At 47.2% G+C, this 20,956-nt stretch overlaps 1 protein-coding gene across 4 annotated transcripts in view; it reads right to left on the bottom strand.

The window, feature by feature from the left end:
• Positions 1 to 5,328: 5,328 nt before the first annotated feature.
• The window catches only part of Ca12 (carbonic anhydrase 12), a 53,262-nt gene continuing 37,634 nt past the window's right edge, over positions 5,329 to 20,956 (bottom strand). For 2 of the 4 annotated variants that reach the window (XM_057768302.1, XM_057768303.1), the window contains 6 exons: positions 18,764 to 18,859; positions 17,849 to 17,912; positions 17,432 to 17,589; positions 16,124 to 16,250; positions 6,116 to 6,203; positions 5,329 to 5,425 (listed from right to left, as the gene is read on the bottom strand). In XM_057768302.1, coding sequence (XP_057624285.1) covers positions 5,356 to 5,425; positions 6,116 to 6,203; positions 16,124 to 16,250; positions 17,432 to 17,589; positions 17,849 to 17,912; positions 18,764 to 18,859 — 603 coding nt within the window. In that variant the 3' untranslated portion in view covers positions 5,329 to 5,355. Of the gene's footprint in view, positions 5,426 to 6,115; positions 6,204 to 7,019; positions 7,053 to 16,123; positions 16,251 to 17,431; positions 17,590 to 17,848; positions 17,913 to 18,763; positions 18,860 to 20,956 lie in introns of all 4 variants that reach the window. The other 2 variants (XM_057768300.1, XM_057768301.1) reach the window with 2 other exon arrangements.

The following is a 20,956-nucleotide window of genomic DNA, read 5'->3' as shown; positions in this document are numbered from 1 at the left end:
CCTGCAAGTTGTTCTCTGATCTCTGTGTGTGCCCCATGGCAGCTGCCTGGCAAGTTATTCTCTGATCTCTGTGTGTGCACACCACAGAGATGGAGATAGAAAGATAGATAGTAGATAGATAGATAGATAGATAGATAGATAGATAGATAGATAGATGATAGATAGATAGATAGATAGATAGATAGATAGATAGATAGATAGATAGAAATGAAATAAGATGCTTTCATGTGGCATGTGGAGGGGACCCCCGTTCTGAAGACAATGATGCTCTTTAGCTAGCTGGATACTTGTTTCCTACTTAAGAGATGGAGGCAGTGCTACACCTTTCCCTGGATGACTGCATCATGGAATAAAAGAACATTGAAACAGTTGGGGCTGTTTAAGGCACTACCAAATTGCTGGGTGACCTACACCAGGTGTGTCACCTGGTGACGAGTACTTTTATGGCGAATCATTCAGTACAGCAAAGGACTCTGGCCCTTATCTGTGCCAATTCATTATATAACGAAGGCGTGTAAGTGTGACAGGGTTCTCCCCCATGGCATCCAGCCTCACATCTCCCTGCAAGCTTGCAACAGCCATGCCTGAGTCATAAGAGCCACTGTGAGCCCCTGGCTGGGTGACCTTCAGAGTGGATAGCAGCTCAGTGTGACCAGACACAGATCTACTCTGCAGATGGTGACTAAGGATTGTGCCACTGTTTTTTGCAAATGGCCCAGAGGTGTCTATTCCTCCTGAGAGCGGGCCCTGTGGGATCTGTGACTCCCTGAAGGAGCACTCCTTTCTTCACATCCATAGTGCCTGACTCTTCAGCCTGGATGGCACCCAAAGCCAAGACATTCCTTGTAGGTGAAGGGCCGAACAACTTTAAGGAGATGGGAGGAGGGGAGAGGAAGGAGAGACCAGGTTCTACTGAGGATAATCAGGCACCAGCTACAGTGGGAGTTAGACGCTGGGACACCCTAGGGACAAGTCACTCCTCAGTGCCCAGGGTCAGGAAGGCTGCGAAGCTGCTGCTACTAAAGGAATAAGTAGGGGGAGGAAGTCTGGTGCCAACTTGTTCACCTTGGCTTGATTTTCCTCTTCCTCCTGTCTCCTTCCCTCTCCAGTGTCCTCTGTAATCTCTCCCATCTCCATTCTTCTAAGCCCAAATTGGTCCTCTAGACCTGCCCCTCCCTGTGTAGTAAAATATGGTGCACATGTAAAATACACAACAGATTTTTAGGATAGATGATAGTATAAACAAACTATCCCATTAAAGTGCTGATTACACACTGGAATGACACTGTCTCAGGTCCTTTAGATATATAAGATTATTAGACTGTCACTGGTTTCTTTACCCTTTTGTGTGGCATCTACAAAGTCTAAAATGTATGGCATTATATTTTATCTCTATTGGATGGTACTTTCATAATCCTTTGGTTTGGCATGCCTCCTTCTTCTCATCCATCTGTTCAAATCTACTTTTTTTTTTCTAAGATGGGGCCTCTTTATGTAGTCAAGGCTGGTGTTGAACTCTTGATCCTTCTTACATCAGTATCCTGCAAGTACTCAAGTATCCTGCGACTTTTTCTTCAAGGTCCAGCTTAGGTAGTTTTAGCTATATTTAGAGGAGGGAATGACCAGGCTGAGGGAAGAATTGAATGCTTTATGCCCCAGTAGCTCCTGCCTCCATGCTTTCCTGGCTTAACCCAGATGACCCTTGATTTATAAAATGAGGAGAAAGGCTGCAGACAGAGGATATACTCATTACCTGATTCAGGAAGTGTCTTCCTAGCTTCCTGCCTAGAGCAAGCCCAAAGCATGGGCATTTCAGGGAGCTCTGTGTCTTGCTCCCCACCTGTCTGCATCCCTGTAAATGCCTGTGACACCTGGAAGGATGTCAAGGCATAGAGATGGAGAATGATTTGGCTCTCAATAAAGCAATCATCAATACCCACGGTTTGTGGTGTTTCTAATCCAAAGCTGGGTCAGCTGCTGTGCCACCTCCCAGAGCATGTAATTCCTGGATAGTTCACTGTTAGAGTGAAAATTAGAGCTTCTCTAAATAGCTCACACAAACAATGATGGGACCTACTGCCACCTGCACGGCACCTCCTCTTTAGCAAAGGAGAATGTGAAGTCTGGATTTAGGCAAAAGGTTATTTGGAGGTGATAGCATGTTTTGCAAAAGGATCCAGACTAAGGAAATGGCAGCCAAAGAGGCCAACCACTGACTGCCTGCAGTATTCTCAGAGGAAGAAGAGGCACAGACCTGTGCCCCATAGTCATAGCCCTTTGGTTTGGGATACCTCCTCTTTTTCCATCCATTTGTTCAAATATAATATGAGTATGGGTACCCAAAAGCCCTCAGAGGGTGTCGAATAACCTGGAGCTGGAGTCACAGGTGACTGTGAGCCACTGGACATGAGTAGTAGGAACCAAACCTCAGTTCTCATCAAGTGCGCTTAACTACTTAGCCATCTCTCCCATTCCTGGCCTTGGCCTCCTGATGCTGCTGTCTCAGCCTCTCAATGGCCAGGAAAGCAAGCATCCTGTGACTTGCTCTTCATGGACCAGCTTATACCGTTTCCCTCCTAAGCCCTTCCCTAATTACTCTGGATTTCCCAGGCTTACATGATTAGCAGCTACATGACTCAGAGCTACATACACCATATATCTTTATGCCCCTCCATCCTGGGCGATTAAATCCATTTGTCTATTTTCCTTTGGCTGCAAAGGGAAAGACCATTTGTTCTAATTAGTTATTCATCACCAATAGAAATGCTTCATCCACTCTTACCTTTGGGGGAAAAATCAGTCTAATGTGAAAAACATTTTTATTATAATTTTTTATATTTTCAGTGTATGTATTCATTACAATCATTGGTACAATAAATATAGAAGTGCTAAACAAGCCATCATCACAGTGGCCTATGGGATGAGAGGCACAGGGACCCAGGGATACTATATCACCCCTGGTACTTTGTCAGGGCCAATCAGGAGGCCTTCAAAGATTATCGAGAGGAAGAGGAATAGAAATATGATTAAGACAGTCAGTGCAGCAATTTCTAGAATGTCTATTAAAGCCATGGGTACTAAAAAAGAACAGTGAGACTTGAATTCTCCTCAAGTTAGAGGCAGAGAAAAGACTGCAGAAACCAGTGCCCCCTCACGCCCCCAGTGCATGCCCCACCCCATGCCTTGTGTTGGTCTTCTTCACCTGCCCATGTGCCCAGCCCTGTGCCCACCCAGGCTCTCCTAGGCACCCACCTTACACCTCACACGACCGAGATAAGGAGTGTAAGGTAAGCTGCGCACACACCACAGCACTGGTCCCTCAGTGGCGGCCCCGTGTCCACAGAATGACGGGGAATATGAAGAAAGCTGCATCTTCAGGAGCTAAAGGTTGACGGCGCTGGTTCTCGGAGCACTCTTTCTGCCTCCCCGGCTTCGTTTCATCTCATCCATGAGGACTAAACGAGGACTGAGTGTCTGGGCCATGCTGAATGGGAAGAGGGGAGGAGAAATGCCACTGTTGTCGCCTCCTCGCGCATTTCCTTTCACGGCCAGTCTCCATGCCAGGCACGACGAGCTCGCTGCGTTCTCACACAAGCTGTTGGGGTATAGTTCTTTGGGACAGTCTTGCTGTCCTGGCGTGTTTTATGCTAGTTTCCGGCTGACAATTCTGGCCCACTAAATTGTGTTGCTGTCCTTGAGGGTTGTCCTTACTGTGGTGATACCATCAGGCACATCGGTTGCAAGGCTGTGTGTGTGGGGTGGGTATCCAGACTCCAAGGCTGTCGGAGATCTTGTGCGTATGTGCATACACTGCACACACAGCCAAGCCCCCGTCGGGTCACCTGTAACCTTGCCCAGCGAATTACGTTACAAAGACGCAGGGCTTGCCACCATGAAAAGTTGTAATGGTAGAAAAAGATTCTTTATCAAGTCAGAGGAAGGTGTAGAAGGAGAAAGATGTAAAAACAAAACAAAATAAACAAAAACCCTTGTACTTCAAGAGGACATTCCATGCTGTCAAAATGAGACGAAATGGGAGAACTTCCTGTGAACAGCAGGGAACTAGCAATTAGGGGCTGGAGGCTGAGGCTACGGTTGAGCACAGAGCCGACTGCGATCCACAGGGCTCTCACCTTTGTGGGAAGAACATGAGTAAGGAACTAAGTATTCCCAGACACGGTGTGACTGAGGGGGAAGAACAGGGAGAATCTTGGGAGCATTCTGTTGGTCTTAGTACCTAAATACCAGGACCTGGTTTGGCTCTGTGCAGATACCTTTCTGCTTTGATAGTATAAAAATACATTTTGACCAAACATCATTTTAGATTTCCCCCCAGCCAGGGGAGCAGACACTCCTGACACCGAGTCGATAGCAGGGATATCAGGAAAGGTAGAAGTGACATTAGGGCAAAGAGACAAAGTTGGACAGCTGTCTTGCTTCTGTCTGTTTCCCACGGGTTCAAAGCAGAGTAGATTATTCCATGAATCGCATCTACTCCAGGAGACAGAAAGCAGCTCACTTTCCAGCAATGGAGCGGAGTACAAAGCAAACCGTCCTCCTGAGCCTAAGCAGACAGTAGCTCAGCCTCAGTTTCTCTTACGTTGTATCTTGACTCCAGTTCTGACTCCAAAGCAAGACTCCTGGACAATGTACGCCTTTCCATTCCATCTGTTTCCCCTTTCTCTGACTCCCTTTATCTCCATTAAGAAATAGAAGTTGAGCCTTTATTTCTGTAAGATTTGGTCAATGTTCTAACCCAAAAGATAGGATTGTGGCAATGCCTTAGTATATTATAGTTTTTTTTTCTTTCTTATAATCTGATGATTCTTGTCTCAATTCTTCCCCATAGGCATTTGGTCAGGCTGGAGGGTCTGTCAGGGAAGTAGGAAATCCAAGGAAGACAGCCCCTCCCTGAGGGAGGAAGCTGAGTTTCAAAAGTATCACCTGAGCAAAGGGTACACGCTCTAGTCTGGAAGGTTAAAGAATAACTAGAATGTCCAGAGCACTGGAAATGTATCAAGATGAACCCAGGATGGAAGTGTTTTCCAAACCATAATAGCCCATCGGCAGGTTAGGTTTGTGACCCAGAATTCTAAATCTTTAGCCATCTTGTGCAGCTAGAGAAATCCACTGGAAGCTCCTGCCCCCTAGTTCAGTACATCCCACTCACAGGTCACCCTGGGGTGGCTTACAGCAGAACAGGTGAGACCCAGCCAGAAGCCTCACAAGTGTCTGGGGAAGGGGTTACAGTTGAGCTCGAGAGAACACCTTGAGGTATTTCAAGTGTCCAGAGAGCCAAAGTATGTAGTGTCCAAAGCAAGGTCCTTCCTTGGATGTCTGAGAGGGCCAGGGACCTCAGGCGTGGGCCTCAGTCTCCTTCTTGATGGCTGGTTTATAAATGACTCCCTTGTTGTCACCTTTTTTGCTACAGGAACAATAAGAACACAAGTCTTTGTTAGTCAAAAAGGAGAGAGGGAGGAGCCAGAGAGCAGTCTGGCTCAGGCATGGGATGAAGGAGGTCTAGAAGTCCAGAGTCCTCTCTGGGGACCTCATCCAGCTCTGTTGGTCTTGGGAGAGAACGGTGTCATACCAAGCAGTAACTAAGACAGAACCTTCTTGCTTTTGTTTGTGTACTAGACCTGCATTCTGAAGCAGGTCTCATTGTCAGCCCCACTTCAACTTGTGATGCCATAATTAGAAACCTTATTTTCCATACCAAGAAAAATAAAAATCTTAGGAAAAGCCAAGCATGGCAATAAAACTATGGACAAAGGCATTTATAGCTAATAGCAATGAAAGGTCAGGTTTTTCTTTTTGGATTCATAGAAGAAAAACCAGGTGGAAAGATCTCAGTCCAAAGACCCGTCTGAGGCCTCACAGCTGACTAGCCATGGCGTAAGGCGGGCAGAGTCACCTCCACACTGGAACACAGCAACCCTTAAATGACCAGTGTTTCACGCAAGGAGCTAGACACTGGTGTTTCCAGAGCAGTGATCCTAGGAGAGTGTGGGTTACACACAGGGGCTGCGCAAAGCTGCCTCCAGAGAGGCCAATCGTCACGAGTGTACACAAACCATACATCTAGAATGGGAATTCTTAATCCAAACCAACTCACCTCTTCTTCCTTCTGAAGAGCCAGATGGACACCGCCAGAACAATGGAGATGCCCAGAATGCCAGCCAGGGCCACTGAAAGGATGATACCTGGAGAGGAGGCAGGGAACACGGGTCACATTCCGCCCTTCTTCTCCTCTGATCCCATAGCACCTGAGTGTGAACGTATGTCTTCGCTACAGCTATCCTCAGAGCACTGTGATTTCCCCACCTCTGTTCCCAGATCCTGGCCTCTGGCTATGTGGGACTGACTGGCGGGAGCACTTAGAGGGACCCCAGCACATCACAGTGATTTTCCAGCGGGGTCCCCAACCTCGCACATGGATCATCTGAGGATCACGTTCACAATGTCGATTTTCCAAAAGGTCAGCCCTCAGAGAACTGGTTCCGACTATTGGACCTGGGACCCAGGAATCTGCATTTGATTTTCAAACATCTCCAGCTAATGCTGATGCTTGTGGTCTGTGAACCACACTTTGAGAAACCCTCGACTACGGAGTAAGATCTCAGTCTACTCTTGCTTGCTGGATGTGAGGTTTCTTGGGATGACTCTATCAGTGTTACTCCCAATTCACTGTAGTCCCAAACAACCAAGCCCGTGGTCAAGGTCCTGTGATCTGACCTTATTCTTACGGATGTCTTTAGGCAAGGCCCTCCAACCTTAACCAACAGAATATCGTAAATGGGATTTTTTTGCATACACATCACAAAGTGATTCGGGGTTTTCATTAGAGAAACATTTGATTGGCAGTTCATTTTTCAATTAGAAAGCAGCTTGAGTGACACCAGCAGCCAAAGCGACAGCAGAGAAGCAGAGAAGATGGGCTGAAAGTGTCACAGGCCCAGATCACACTGAAAATCATGGGGTCACCCAGCTGTAACATGCACACTCCAGAGGCCACATACCCAGACTCAGTCCTGTGTCGGTAAGGAGTCCTACTTAAAAGGGGGAGAAAAGATTGGAGGTTAATCTAGAGTCAGACCGAGATGGGTCTGACCAGTGCATAGTGGAAAACTCTTATTTTCGGTGGATTTTCCGGGTCTTGTTCAGGTTTGGGGATGGTCACCCTTGTCTTAGGTTGATGGGGTAGTGGAAATTCCCACCTAGGAATCCATACTGTTTCCTCTTTAATCCCTTGTTCTTTTACCATAGTCCCTTTCTTTGCTAGGGCGAGACTTCAGTTTTTTTGTCATAGTGGCCAAAGAAGCAAAGGGGATGGGTAAGAATCAGCCTACCTCGGCAGGCTGCTTCCTGTTTCTCTGATAGCTGCCTTCCTCAGTAAGGAAACTGCCACGCGCCTCCCCCTACTCCCCTCTACTCTAGTACCATGGTTGGGTTCTTTCTTTGCCATTTCTGCTCGGCCCTACTGGACAAACTCCTCTACTATCCCAATATATCTTCTCTGCTTCATGAGACTGGGGTATTATGACTTCCCCCAAGGAGTCTCTATTAGGAATCAGTGGGATGAGTTTAGAGTTCTGAGTGGGGCGCAGCCACCAAAGGTAAAATCCCAAAGCCTACTAGAGATCTCTAGGGGCATAGTCACCTGTGACTGTGTCTTTCTGAATAAACAGAGGACCCTAGTCATACATCCTCCCTGAGCAGCCCCTAGCCTGCCTCCTACAGGTTCTCACTACTCTGCATCTTCCTCTCAGCCAGTCCTCCATCTAAAGAAGTCTGTTTATATATACCCTCTTGTCCAGTGGTTTTCTGAAACTTCACAGTGTGTGTGTGTGTGTGTGTGTGTGTGTGTGCATGTGTGTATGCATGTCTCTCTGCCTGATTTGCTGTCTATTTATGGTGTTTGTTCTAACTCACACTAGAAGCCTGGGTGTGACAGGCTGTGGTAACCCAGTCTGACACACAGAGATAGCCTGGACCTGTAAAGCCCACCATAGGCACCAAGACTCCGGGCGACCCCTGGCCGAGTATGAGGTGCTAGCAGAGGGTAACAATTCACCCTTGGAGCTTCCATCATGCCAAGGCACAAGACCTGAGGCTGCAGGGTCAGGTTTGGCTCACCTGCCTTCTCCTGTCCTGTGGCCAGAGTCCGGCTGGTTCCCCAGGGCCCATAACACCTGAACCCGTTCTCTACTACCCTGCAATTTCACACCAAGCCTGCCAAGCCTCTGAGACAGGCCTGAACCTGAGTGGCCCCGGCTGTCATGAGATTAAGCTGAGTAAACATGAGGAGAGTGTCCCCCAGAACAGGTGGACTGTTCCTGTTCTAACTGGCCACCGCCAGTCGTTCCTAGTTCTTCAGTAACTGCCCTGGTCAGATTGCCTGGCCAGGCCTCCCTATAAACTGAACACAGGGAAGAGTGTGCGGCTCTAGATGTTCACAGGACAGGTTTTCACCCGGAGAATTTCACGCTCTACATCATATACTGTGCACTCCCCCAGCAGAGCACAACTTAGTACTTGAGTTTGCTGGCTTTTTTTTTTTAATGGAACCCAGAGACCTTGTTCATTTCTATCTTAAACAAGCTGACAGTTTCTTCTCTAGCCCTGTGATGAAACACACTTTTGTTCCTCAAGCTCCAGAAGTCCGTAGTGCTGATGCAGCCACATAAGACTCTTAGCTAGGTCGTCCAAGCTGGGCCATGTCTTTCACAGTCACCGTCAACATGCGAGAGCCACATGGGCGAAAACAGCCGAGCACACCCACCACATGTGCTGTGGTCTTGGGTTGCTAAGCAAAGCCCATAGAGAGCTAGGCCCTAGAATGACGCTTTTCTCCAGAGTGGCCCAGCTTGCTGGCTGCTCTGGTGGAAGAGTCTGGCTTTCCTTGCTTGCTCTGCAACATTTCAACAACAGCATAATTGGACCCAGCTCCCACCCAGGTTTTTTACTCCTGGGTGGACTCCTGTCAGGGACTAAATTGCCTCTCCTTGGAAACAATGATGTGAACCCAAACAACAATAAGACAAAGAAAGGTGCAGAGATTGGAATAAGTGAATTTCCAGCTAAGACTTTGATGTTGCAAAAAAACAAAGCAGCTAAGGTTCCAAGGAAAAAAAGCCCTGGCAAGGGAGTCACTGTAACGGTTCTACCTCCCCATGATGCGCAAGGCATGAAGATGTGGTTAGAATGCTACCATCCTACCCATTTCAGCAATACCAAACACAGTCTACAGAAAAAGACCTTGCTCGGTGGGTTTGAGGCCCACTGAAGATAGGGCCAAAGCATCTGCTAGCCAAATAGCCAGGGAGCTAGGAGAAATATCGATAATTTGAGAACTAGAGCCAGAAAAAGAAGACAAAGTATTTCTCAGCAGAGGCTCAGCCAGATGAGTCTAGTCTCTGGGCAACCAGAGTACAGGTATCCAAGATGGAGCAGGATGGAGAGGCTGGAGAACGTTATGTTCAGCTTAAAAAAGAAACTGGTTGTTTCCAAACAGGGACAATGACATAGAGCTACTAAAGAAGAACGATGAGACAAACGGGGAAAATGCAGACAGGCCTGTTCTCAGTGGTGGCCCATGACATCCAGCTGGTGAGAACCTAGCAGAAAAGACTCCTGAGATGGATAACTCAAGCTGAGAAGATGGGGGAGCGCTGCCTGCTCAGTGCCTCCAGAGAGCACTTGGGTACCAGCCAGGGTGGACAGAGATAGAGCGATATGACACACAAAAGGAAACTGAGCACAGGGACAGCCAGCAGCGTTGTCCAGGAAGGCAGGACACCTGTAGAAGGTCAGGAACTGCTTAACACAAAGGCCTTGCTACCTGGACAGGCCGGCTCAGGAGCTGCATCTTCCACTGCATCTGGCTGCACCGAGGATGCTGGTTAACTGCTTTGGAGGTGTTCTGAAGCCTCAAGCACAAACACAGACAAGTCCAGCCCGAAGAGCAAGCACTCATTCACACATCTTGGAGTACCTGGAACAACAGCCTAGTATTTTCTAGTTCTACTTTCAATTCTGTTTCATTGTGGGATACGATCTCTTATTTCAAAGTCCTGTCAAAGCATGAACTGTTCTCAAAGAACAACATGATATATAGGAATGATATATGCATGAGCCAGTCTTTCATGGTCTCCAGGAGAGTTTAGGTTTCCCTGGAGTTTAAATGATTAAGAACACGACATTGGCTTAGAATGGTAACATAAGCCACAGGGTTAAGTGGCTGCAGTACTAGTGTTTGCTTCAGATTGTACTTGCTTAGGAAAACGCTCTCGGTGACCAACCACACATTGCTGCTGTCTTTGGAAGGTATTTTTTAACCAGGCACTGCTTTTCATCAACCTTATACAATGCAACAAGGGAATGACTTCTATAAAGAAGCTGGCTGATAAAACTGTGATAGAAACTGAGGGCTTTGTCACCCCAGTGGCAAGCACACCTGCCACACTGCTCTGAGGCAGGTGCCATGCCAACTCTCGTTCTTTGCATTCAGTGGTCCAGGCTGCCAGGGCTGAGGTGGCGAAGGCTAATAGGATGGGGAGCTCATATCCCCGTGAGCTCGGAGCAATGAGAAGTGTGGTATCCATTGGCAGCTTGCTCTGGGCCTTTAAAACTCGGCTGCAAGCTCTAGTCTTGAATTTCCCTTACACGGGGTTTCATTTTCAGATTGTTGGCAAACTTAGAATGGAGCAAAGAAAGGCTTGAAATTTGACAATTGGCCAGGCATATGTGCAAACCATTCTAAAGGGAAGATGGTGGGGAGGAAAGGGAAAAGGAAACGTCCGTTATATTCTTTCGGCAAGCTTGTAACATGCACCGGGCATGGTGCCAGGAATAAAGAATGAATGAGACATGAGACACTGGCATCCTTTCCATAGGGATGTAAGTGTGCAGTGTATAACTCTTTCTCTCTCTCTCTCTCTCTCTCTCTCTCTCTCCCTCCCCCCATTTTACTGTATTATAATAAATAATTACTCAGTTATATGTCACATACTACAATAGAGATGAATAAGTCAGATGAAAGAGGTGGGTAAGCTCCCTCCAGGGTGGTAGGGAGGGCTTCTGCGAGAGTGTGATTAAAGTTGGGTCTTAAAAGAACTTTGAGAATGAGAGAGAGTCATTCCCGACAAAAAGACTAGTGATTAGTGCATGTGCCTTCCCTGTTTTAGGAGGCCCCGCACTTCGGGGGACTGAGGCTGAGGACAAGGATGAGGGCCACAGAGAGCTCACATGGGAGGACCAGTCAGGGGCCTCATCAGGAATGGGCCCAGCCTTATGCCTGGCCCCTTCCCCAGCTGTTGCTCCTGAACTCAGCCTGCCTGTGTCAGGAGCTTGACATCAGGAACTCAGGGGAGTGTTTGCTTGTTTGCCGGTTTGTTTTCCTGTCCCCACAGTGCACAGCTAGGGCCATGCTGGGGAAACGCGGTGTGCTGAGGGGACTGGAACTTCACTTCTTAGCACAGTGATGTTTGCTGCTGACAGTTCAGACCCCTGATCCAGGTCTAGGAATCTGAAGGTAGGAACTTCTCTGGTTTCTCATTGGATGCTCATTGATGATACTCTTCCGTCTAATAGCTTTATTTATAAATAGAAACTTGAAGAAACACAAGGTCAATAACCATGGAACATAAAGTTCTAGTCTCAAAAAAATTAATTAGCCATCTTAGCTGGGTAAAATTTCTCTCTTTTGCAAGTTTTTCTAAAGCTATGCAGGTCTCTCTGGGATAAGCAGGCTCAAGTTATATCACTCTGCAAATGGCCATTGGTTAGAGCCCTCCCCGTCTGCGTCCAGCAAGCTCAATAGTACAGCACACTCACGCATCTGAATGCCCCTCAGCCGGCTCTAGATCCATGGTGAGTGCATGCAGTTCCTCGGAGCAGCCCACTAAAGACATGATTATGGAAACGTTTTGGCCTCGTTGTGCCTCTCCAGTTTCCCTGCCCCTAACATACTTGAAAGGTGCTAGCCAATATTAGGTATTCAGGTTTGCTAGACCCTGGCCTTACTATCCACCACCATTTGGACTAGAGTTGGTGCCTTTGACTGGGAAGAAATTGTCTCACTTCTGGGCGCTGGCCTGTGCTCTTTCCAGCATTCTTGCTCAGGAAACCTGAGCTGGCTTCAGGTGAGTCTTCTCTCTAGCACCCCACCTTGAGGGCAGGCCCGAGCCTTCCTTGGAAAGAGTCCACTTTCCAGAGCTCCCTATAGGACCTGCAGCCTTCCATCTGGAGTAGGGATGTTAGGTCATCAAAATGGCCACCAGGTGAGAAAGCCTCGTACAGATGGAAGGGGACAAGGGCTTTCTCACTTGGTGGTTGACTTGACCAAGTCTCTCTCTTGCCACTTCTCATAGCCTTGCTCAATTATGAAGGATAGTTACTGAAGTTCTAAAGGGCTATGGGAACCAGGTTCCTCTTGAATTTGTTTGGAATCAGCATCACAAGACTCAGGTTTTCATGACATAATATAGTAAAGACTAGAGATGGCTCCGTGTCTGAGAAAACTAGTTGATTTTCCAGAGGAGTTGGGTTCGATTCCCAACACTCACAGTATTGAAAGTGGTGACTCACAACTGTCTGTAACTACAGTCCCATGGAGTCCAGCACCCTATTCTGATCTCCCAGGGCACCAGGCATGCACATGGTATACAGACATACATGCAGACAAAATACCTATATACATATAAAATAAAAATAAAATTTTAATTTAAAAAATAAAGATCAGCGCATGTGATATTCAACTTTAGAATCCTGTACTAAAGGGGAGAAAACCATTCCTAAGCCTACAAAGTCATTGACCATGCCCTGGGATAGTAGTTCTCAATGGGGCCATTTTGCTTCATCTCCCCTAAAGAACTGGGCAATGTCTAGAGATATTTTTTGAATGTCACAAGTGGGAACATGCTACCAGCATCTAATAGGTAAGGATAAGAAACATCTGTTAATGCTACAGGGCACAGGGAGGCTCCCACAATGAGAATTATCCTGCCCCGTGTGCCATTAGTGCCAGGGTGGATAAACCCCACTCTGGGGCTACTTTGTAGCTAAAATACAAATCCCTTACAGGAAGAAGGCACATTCTGTACATCTTTTGTAAGCATGTTCTAGGAAAATAGCAATTAAATGGTTCAATCCTATTTGTTTCAATTCAATTAAGTCTCAGAACACACACACACATGTACACACGTACATACGCGCGTGCACACATACAGTGCGCTCACCCTTGCATTTTCTCTCCTAGAGATTATCTCTACTTTGATTCCTTAGCTCTCATTAACTTCCAAAGGAAACTGCATAAAACAGACCCTAAATATAAGTGGGCTTCCATGGAAGAGGCTGCAAAGAACTGAACCCAAAACACTCAGGAGTCGTGTGGTCAGACAGACTCACGCTCCAAACCTGAAACTTCATGTTAGCCAGACCTGCTCCAGAGGGGCTGTGAGCTGCCCTTGTGGATTCAGGTACCTGTGGGCAGAGGGGGGTAGGAGCTGGAGCCTCCTAGGGGCTGCTTCTTCATCTTGCCTTGTTTGCTGCCTGTGTTTTAGGGTATGAGGAAAGGGAGTGCTTTGGCGAGGTTTCTATAATCAGTGTCTAAGTGAACAATTTTCCCTTGAACTGCTGCAGATTCTCCAAGGAGAAAGCTGAGCCTCGCCTCATGGAAGCAGCATCTCTGACCAAGCCATGCGGGAGGGGCTGTGGCAAAGCTACCTTTGGGTTTTGATCTTGATGTCCTAAGCCAGGGATTAGGCTTCAAGCTTCTGTCTAGAGCCTGCTCAATCTACTCCAGCCAGACTTGCAGGATCTACCAAAGCGCTCAGCTACAAAGCTGCCTGTATGGTCTGATCTACAAGCAGCTACTTAAGCCTGAGCCCATCTAAGAAGATGGCTAATTGGCGTCAGTGCCACAGTCCATCGGTATAAGTGGGGATTACTTTTAGTTGTCATAATCAAATTCCTGTACGGTTTCTTCTGATCCTTTGTAACTGCCCCCACACACTGACCCTGCAATGCAAAGTGAGCATCGACAGTGATTAGTATCCATTCTGAATCACAGCATGTTGGCACGGAAAGGATGTCAGAGCAGGTCTCCAGCCTGCCACCCTGTGGACAAGGAAGCCAAGGCCCAAGAAGGGTGTGCTTTGTCGACACCATGGAGCCAGGAGAACATGAAGCAGCAATGCCTTGAACCCAGGTCGCCTGACTCCAAGGAAAGTATCCATTACCCTCTTTCCAGGTACATACACAGACTAGCTCAGAGAGTGGCTCTTACAGCCCGTGGACCACAAGCAAAATTTTGCCTGATACATGTGGACTATGGTCCTCATCTCTCGGCCTTTAAATTTAAGAACTGAAGTAGTTCCACACAGAGTATGATGCCTCATGACTATAACTCCGACCTCTTGAGAGGCTAAAGGTGGGAGAACCATAAAGTCAAGGCCATCCTAGACCTACATAGTGGATTGTGAGGTAGCCTGAAATATAGGAGACCTTGTCTTGAAAACACTGAGAACTGAGAACAAAGGTTCAACTCTACATACTACATACTCCACCTAGAAGACTAGGGAAGGAGGATGCTGTGCCCATAATGGGGAGAGAATGAAAACATCCCAGGAACTCAAATCATTCACCAGAAAACAGGTGGGTTGTCCCTGTCTTACCCATTCTCAGGTCATAGGGAGGGCCAGCCTGTTCCCAGATTGTATTTCAGACTCAGAAACTGAAGAGAAGGGCAATGACCTTAACTGAGTGATACCTGGAGAGAACACAAGGCGCAAACCCTCGGGCCCGAGCATAACCCACAGAGACAGTCTACAGACACAATGCTGGCCATGTCGAGGGGTCAGTTCAGAAGGGCAGATCTCTAATGCCTTCTGGCTTCGAAACACAGTCTTCATTTGCTGGTGACTCAACAGGGCAGGTGACAAGCATAACCTCATATAGTAAAGGAACAGCAACAACAAAAAGCCTGAGATAAGATGAGGGGCATGGCTCCTCTAACAGGTGGGCTCATGTATATGTTTTAACATATGAACCCCCGACACATTTCAGCTATGTGTGACATATGGAAATGACAGGAGCATTTTTGTAGATCTGCACTGCTTCTGACCGTCTGAGATCCCCAGACTTGGCAAAGCACAGGAAGGTGTGGTGAGAAAGTTCCCTCGGAGGTGTGAAGATGGGTGCGGCTGGCAAGAGCTCTCCTCATCCCCATCACCACTAAGTGTGCCGATGGAGGCACCGAGCAAGCGGAACTTTCTCCTAGTCATCACAGTTATAGACGTAGAAGGAATAACGGGTTCTTCGCAGCTGGAATCCACCAAACTCTTCAGCTTTATCCAGCTTGGAATGTGTTTGCTGGTGCTTATGTAAGTTCCAAGATTAGACAAAAAAAAAAAAAAAAAAAAAAAAACTGAAACAGGGTGCTTTCTTACTAATGGGCCCTGCTACGTTAGACTTTGAGCAGATGTGGCCGCGAACATGGGTTATACCCTTGACCTTACAAAGAAGCGTGGATGCTTGTAGTATGTAATCACTTCCTTCAGCCTAGGGCAGGGCATATATAGCCCTTTATGCCTAGGGAGTCTAAGGTGGGAAGTTGAAGTCTCTCCTCGTGCAAAAGATTCCATGTGTCTTAGGATAAGGAATCATTCTTCAGAGCAGACAAGTCCCGGAGGACATCTTACCACCACTGGTGGGTGTAGGGATATAGCCCCACCCATTGGGGGCGTGTTCGCCTCGGGCTAATGTTTATTGATAAATCTGCCGGGGCGTGATCCCAGCAGCCCCTTTTCTCTGCTTTTCCTGTTCTCCGCGGAAACCTGTGGTCCTGTAAGTCTATTTCCCTATTAAAGCTGTATATATTTTTATAATCTGTCTACATTCGTTTACGTCGTCCAGGTGGGTGACGTAAGGGCTACCGTCCACATGCCTCAAAGTCCTGTGCTCCTCTGCAAGGACTTGAGGAAGCGAGAACACAGAAGGGAGACCACAGTAGCCCCCACACCAACGTTCCTAGATGTGTTCTGATTTCTTGGCAGTCAGGGTACTCTCAGTCAGTCTCCTGAGGGCACACTGCTACCTCCCCCTCCCGCAGCATCTTCCTCACCTTGTCGGAAGGAGATATACACCAGCCTCTCATCAAACTTCTGGACCTGCCGGAAGTTGTTGACCATTTCTCTGGGGGAAGGGTCGTCCATGTGTGTGAAATACAGAGCTGTCTCCAAAGCCAGCAGCTGAGGGGAAAAACGGAAACGGGTCTCATGAGCACAGGATGCTCGCTGGCCTGGCCTCCTGGGGAAAAGCCTCAGGAATCAGCTCATGAAGTGCTTGGCAGGAAGTATTTGAAAGCAGTGGGAAAGCCAGAGAAGATTGCTCCATCCTGAGGGTATCACTAGCTAGCTTTTGCTCAACTGGGCTGGGTCCTTCCTGCTGTCAAGATTCCCAATGACCACAGAATCTGCCCCCGAGGAAGGGAAAGCTCAAGAGAAGGACTCCTTAACCTCTCACCAAGACCACATTCCTTTCGTGATCTGAACTCTTAAAGGGGGCTGGGCTTGTTTTTTTTTTTTTTCTTTCTTTTTTTTTTTTATATAATCAAATCAGAATAAAAGACAGAGGGAGGAGGCCCCCTGGTGATCTGACTGCTGGCTCCCTGGCATTTGCAAACCCCCACGAAGATGATCCAACCTGTTTCCATGGCAGCTTCTGGGTTCGGCTGTGACTGCTTCCCCACACAGTTCACCTCTGATTCAGCTCATCCCCTCTCCTGTCCACCCACCAGATGCCATTTGCCAAGGTTTCTCCGTTCAGAAACTTGTAGTACAGAGCAGGAGTTTGACAGTGAGGGCTGGCTAGAGCGACCGGGGTGGGGTTTATCATTATTCCATTGGCCTTCTCTACACTTTTCTTCTTTGTGCCTTCAGGCTGTGGGGTATCAGGATGCGCAGTGACTCATCTCAGGAATCAGGTGATCCTGAGAACTTCTGACCCTGACTCCAACGTGAGTGGTTGCTAATGACACGGCTCCCTAACTTTCACTTCTGGATCGTGAGCTCTAAGACCTGTGACTCCCTCACCCCCGCGATCCCAGGGCCCATGTGTTATCCGGCTACGAACTTTACCCCACCAAAGAGCCAGAATCTCCCACCTGGACAGCAAATGCCACCCAGCCACTGAGGACTATGCTTGCAAACTCAGCTTTGCAGCTCTCTTTAAAGAACTGCAGGAGGTATGTCCATTTTCCCAGCTTGATGTTTAACTCCTCTTAGAGCTTAGTCTGTAATTTCTGCAGCAGTTCAGCGGCAGGTCACTGGAGAGGTTCTGAAGAGCGCTAATGAACTCAGAGGAAATCAAGTCATTGATTAGAACAGCTTGTGGCAGGGAACAAGGTGCTGTACAGTCTCTGGCTTGTTACCTGATCCTGGGAAATCTGCACAGGATTTCGGAAAACTGTCCAGAGCACAGTAGGGTAGCAAGGAGGTGTAGTCAGGGACCCTACATAACGGTAGTACTCATCAGGGCTCTCAGGCAGAAGTTCTTCAATGTTGAAGCCTGGGATGCGCACTTGTTGGCCTGGAGAGACATATTGGGAGTGAGGGTACCAGTCTACCTCCTGATAGGAGAGGCATAAGCATAGCAACCGAGCTTAAATACTCACATTCAGGCATACAGAGTATGCTCTTTCCTGGGCCACCTGGCCAGTGCCACACCACTGCCCAGTGACCTGCTGTTTTCAATGCCCCATCCCTTACGCCGTTGCTGTTCTTAAGGTGACACAGGTGCGACCACATCCTGTGTAACCGTGAATGAGAAGTAGCCAAGAACCCCTCACCTTTGTACTTAACATGTTGAAGATGACTGAAGATCTTGTCATATGACGGATTGATGGCGCCTATCTGCAACAGAGACCAGGAAAGGTGAGCTGGGGCAGAGTAAGACAGGCTCAGCCCACATCGACAGTGGCTTTCAGAGGGCTGGCTGGAGGCCTTCCCTGAGGATCTGACCCATCACCAAATGGTTGAGAGTTAGTATCGCGGTCTTGACCTTGGAATCAAATGATACCTAGTTTTCAACTGAAGACACCAGATTTGAGTACCCCAGGATGTGCTCCTGCTTGTTTGATATAAGCCCAAAGACTACATCAGTCCATTTAACCTGGAACTTAAGGGAGCTTTGAGTTCACAAAATAAGTAAGCAAGCACACTGGGAAATGGGGACACGTTGCCTCGCTGGGGGAAAGCAAGGCCAGCTGATCATTCCCCATCCCCGCTCCCAGTTTTTGAGATAAAATCTTGATATGTCTCAGCCTCCATCCTGCTAGGATTACAGACATACACCACCATACAGGCTCTATTCTTGCTTCCCAATATTAAATCATTCATTCCAGAACGGAGTTTGGATGCTAGGTGTTGAATCAGTGATGGGCACATCTGAGGGTGCAGCATAAGGATCTCTGTACCCCACAGGCCCTCCCAGCCGTGCGACCTCAGACCGTGCAACAGGACTGGAGACAGGAGCTCATATTTTCAATGTCACAAAAGCCATGTCTGTCTCAGCTGCCTAGATACAGAAAAGGCTTCCTCTGAGAAAAGAGAGAAGGAGCCTTCTGAGGAACGGCCCTGCTCTAGAGGCAATGCAAGGCCATCCAGGAGCAGCTCACTACCGACTGCTGTGCACAGCACACATGCCTGGTCCTGACACCATCTCTGCTACAGACTTCACATGAGAAACCCTTTGAACCGCATACCTCGATGAGAACCGCAAGGACAGCGAGGCCTTCTGACTTGTTGCTAGCGGCACTGAAGTCAGGGTACAGATCTGAGTTGTAATGGACGATATGAAGCTGCAATAGGAGAGAAGGGGCCCAGGAGGGGACAAGTGACTCACAGGAACCTTTGTTTCTGAGGAAGACTTGAATCCAACCAGAAAGATCGGTATCTATCTCTCCTCTCCTCCAAAAGAAACGATCCCTCACCCTTCACATCTGTCCCCAGTTTTCCCCTTTCCCTAGTCCTCTCCAACCTGTAAACCAGGACACATCCTGTCTAATTCATTGGCTTCCTAGAGTCTGATAAGGCACCTGAAAGTGGCAGAGGTATAATAGACATGAATGGATTGATGAATGAATGAATGAATGAATGAATGGATTTTTATATTAACCATGAGAAGATATTGGTACTTTGGAGCTCTTCTCCCTTCTCTCTCTCTCTCTCTCTCTCTCTCTCTCTCTCTCTCTCTCTCTCTCTCTCTCTTTTCCTCTCTCTCTCTCTCTAGAGTCTGGAGCCAAGTAGTCTGTAGTTTGACATCTTTGTACTTGCTCTGGAAGCAGTAGGGGTGGGGGCAGGAAACCAGCTGCCAGTTACAACTTCATCGTGATTGATAATGCACAAACCCCTTTATTCTTCGGGCAGACAGAATCACAGCATGGCTTTACCAGCTGCTTTCCCAGTCAGATTTTCAGAGCCTGTGAAACAAAGCGACATCCCACACATGTAGACTTTTATCTTCTCAAAATAAAATTCTGAGTGGTGGAGTTTTTAATCAGATCAGAAGTTAATTACTAAGGTAAAGAAGTTTTGAGAAATCCTAAATTTAGAAAGTGTACAAGGCACATATTATGACCCTTATTATTATAAATCCTGCTTAATCTGACTTTTAATCCTAAAGATAGTATCACCAGCAGTCTGAAAACTTTCTAGTGGATAGCTCTAAATGCAAAATGCATGCCTTCTATTCTGTGCCCTTGACTATTGCATGTGGAAATCTTTATCTTGATTTCTTTTTTCCTATTCATTTGTTATCTCTCTTTTTGGCATAAGGTCTATTTTTAATGTCATTACATAGCCCTTTTGTTGTTTTCCATTCCATTTTATTTTTTTATGTGTATGGATGTTTTGCCTGCGTGTGTATATCTGTGTACCATGTTCATGCCTGGCTCTGGAGGAAGTCAGAAGAGAGCACTGGTTAGAGTTACAGATGGTTGTAAAGTGTGAGGGAATAGGACCAGGGTCATTTGGGGGTGGTGGGGGAGAGTCTTACTTGTATAGCTTACGTCAGCCTTGGGCTTGAAAGCCCTAACTCAGCCTCTTGAGTGCTAGGGTTACAGGCTTGCACCACCACATCTGAATGTCGTGTTATTTCTTTTAAGTCATCTTCTGCTAAGGCTTCCTTAGGAGCCCTTGTTTCGCCATCTTTCCCCATGAACGATGGCCCACACCATCTTAGGATGGGAAGCAGAGTTGACATCTGTTTGTCTAAATTACCCTAGATCGCTATTGCTTGACCTTTGCCTACAGTCTGCTTCAGCTCTTACCATTTTCAGACTAATTTAAAAAGTAGGTTAAAAGCTAATCTAGGTCTATAGGCATTCCCTGGTGAGGGCTTCAGAAAGAATCTTCTGTAGTCCCCACCCAACAGAAACACTACTTCAAAGAGATTCTCTACGGAGAATTCTCTGACTAGGCTTGTCCTGATGCTTTTTCTCTCGTATTTGCAATTATGACCTTTTTTTTTTTTTACCAAGCTTGTCTAACGATTAGCTTAAGAGCAGAGGATACAATAATTAGCATTTTTTTAAGATTTTATTTTTATTTTAGCTAGACATGGTGGGCCATGCCTTCAATCCCAGCATTTCAAAGGCAGAAACAGGAGGGTTTTGGTGAGTTCAAGGCCAGCCTGGTCTACAGAGTAAGGTCCAGGCCAGTGAGGGCTACATAGCCAAAGGACCACATAGCAAAATTTTGTCTCAAATGTTAAAAAGATTTGTGTGTGTGCGTGCACACGTGCACATGTGAATACCGTATCTGAGGAGGCCAGAAGGCATCGGAACCACTGAAGGTAGAGTTATAAGCAGTTGTGAGCTCCCAAAATGGGTTCTGGAAACGAAACTCAGGTCCTTCGTAAGAGTAGTACGATGTCTTAATTGCTGAGCCATCTCTCT

The sequence above is a fragment of the Chionomys nivalis genome, chromosome 4 (assembly GCF_950005125.1).
Source record: "Chionomys nivalis chromosome 4, mChiNiv1.1, whole genome shotgun sequence".
NCBI classification, from domain to species: Eukaryota; Metazoa; Chordata; class Mammalia; order Rodentia; family Cricetidae; genus Chionomys; species Chionomys nivalis.
The sequence above is the reverse complement of the archived record's forward strand: the minus strand, read 5'-3'. Positions and strand labels throughout refer to the sequence as shown.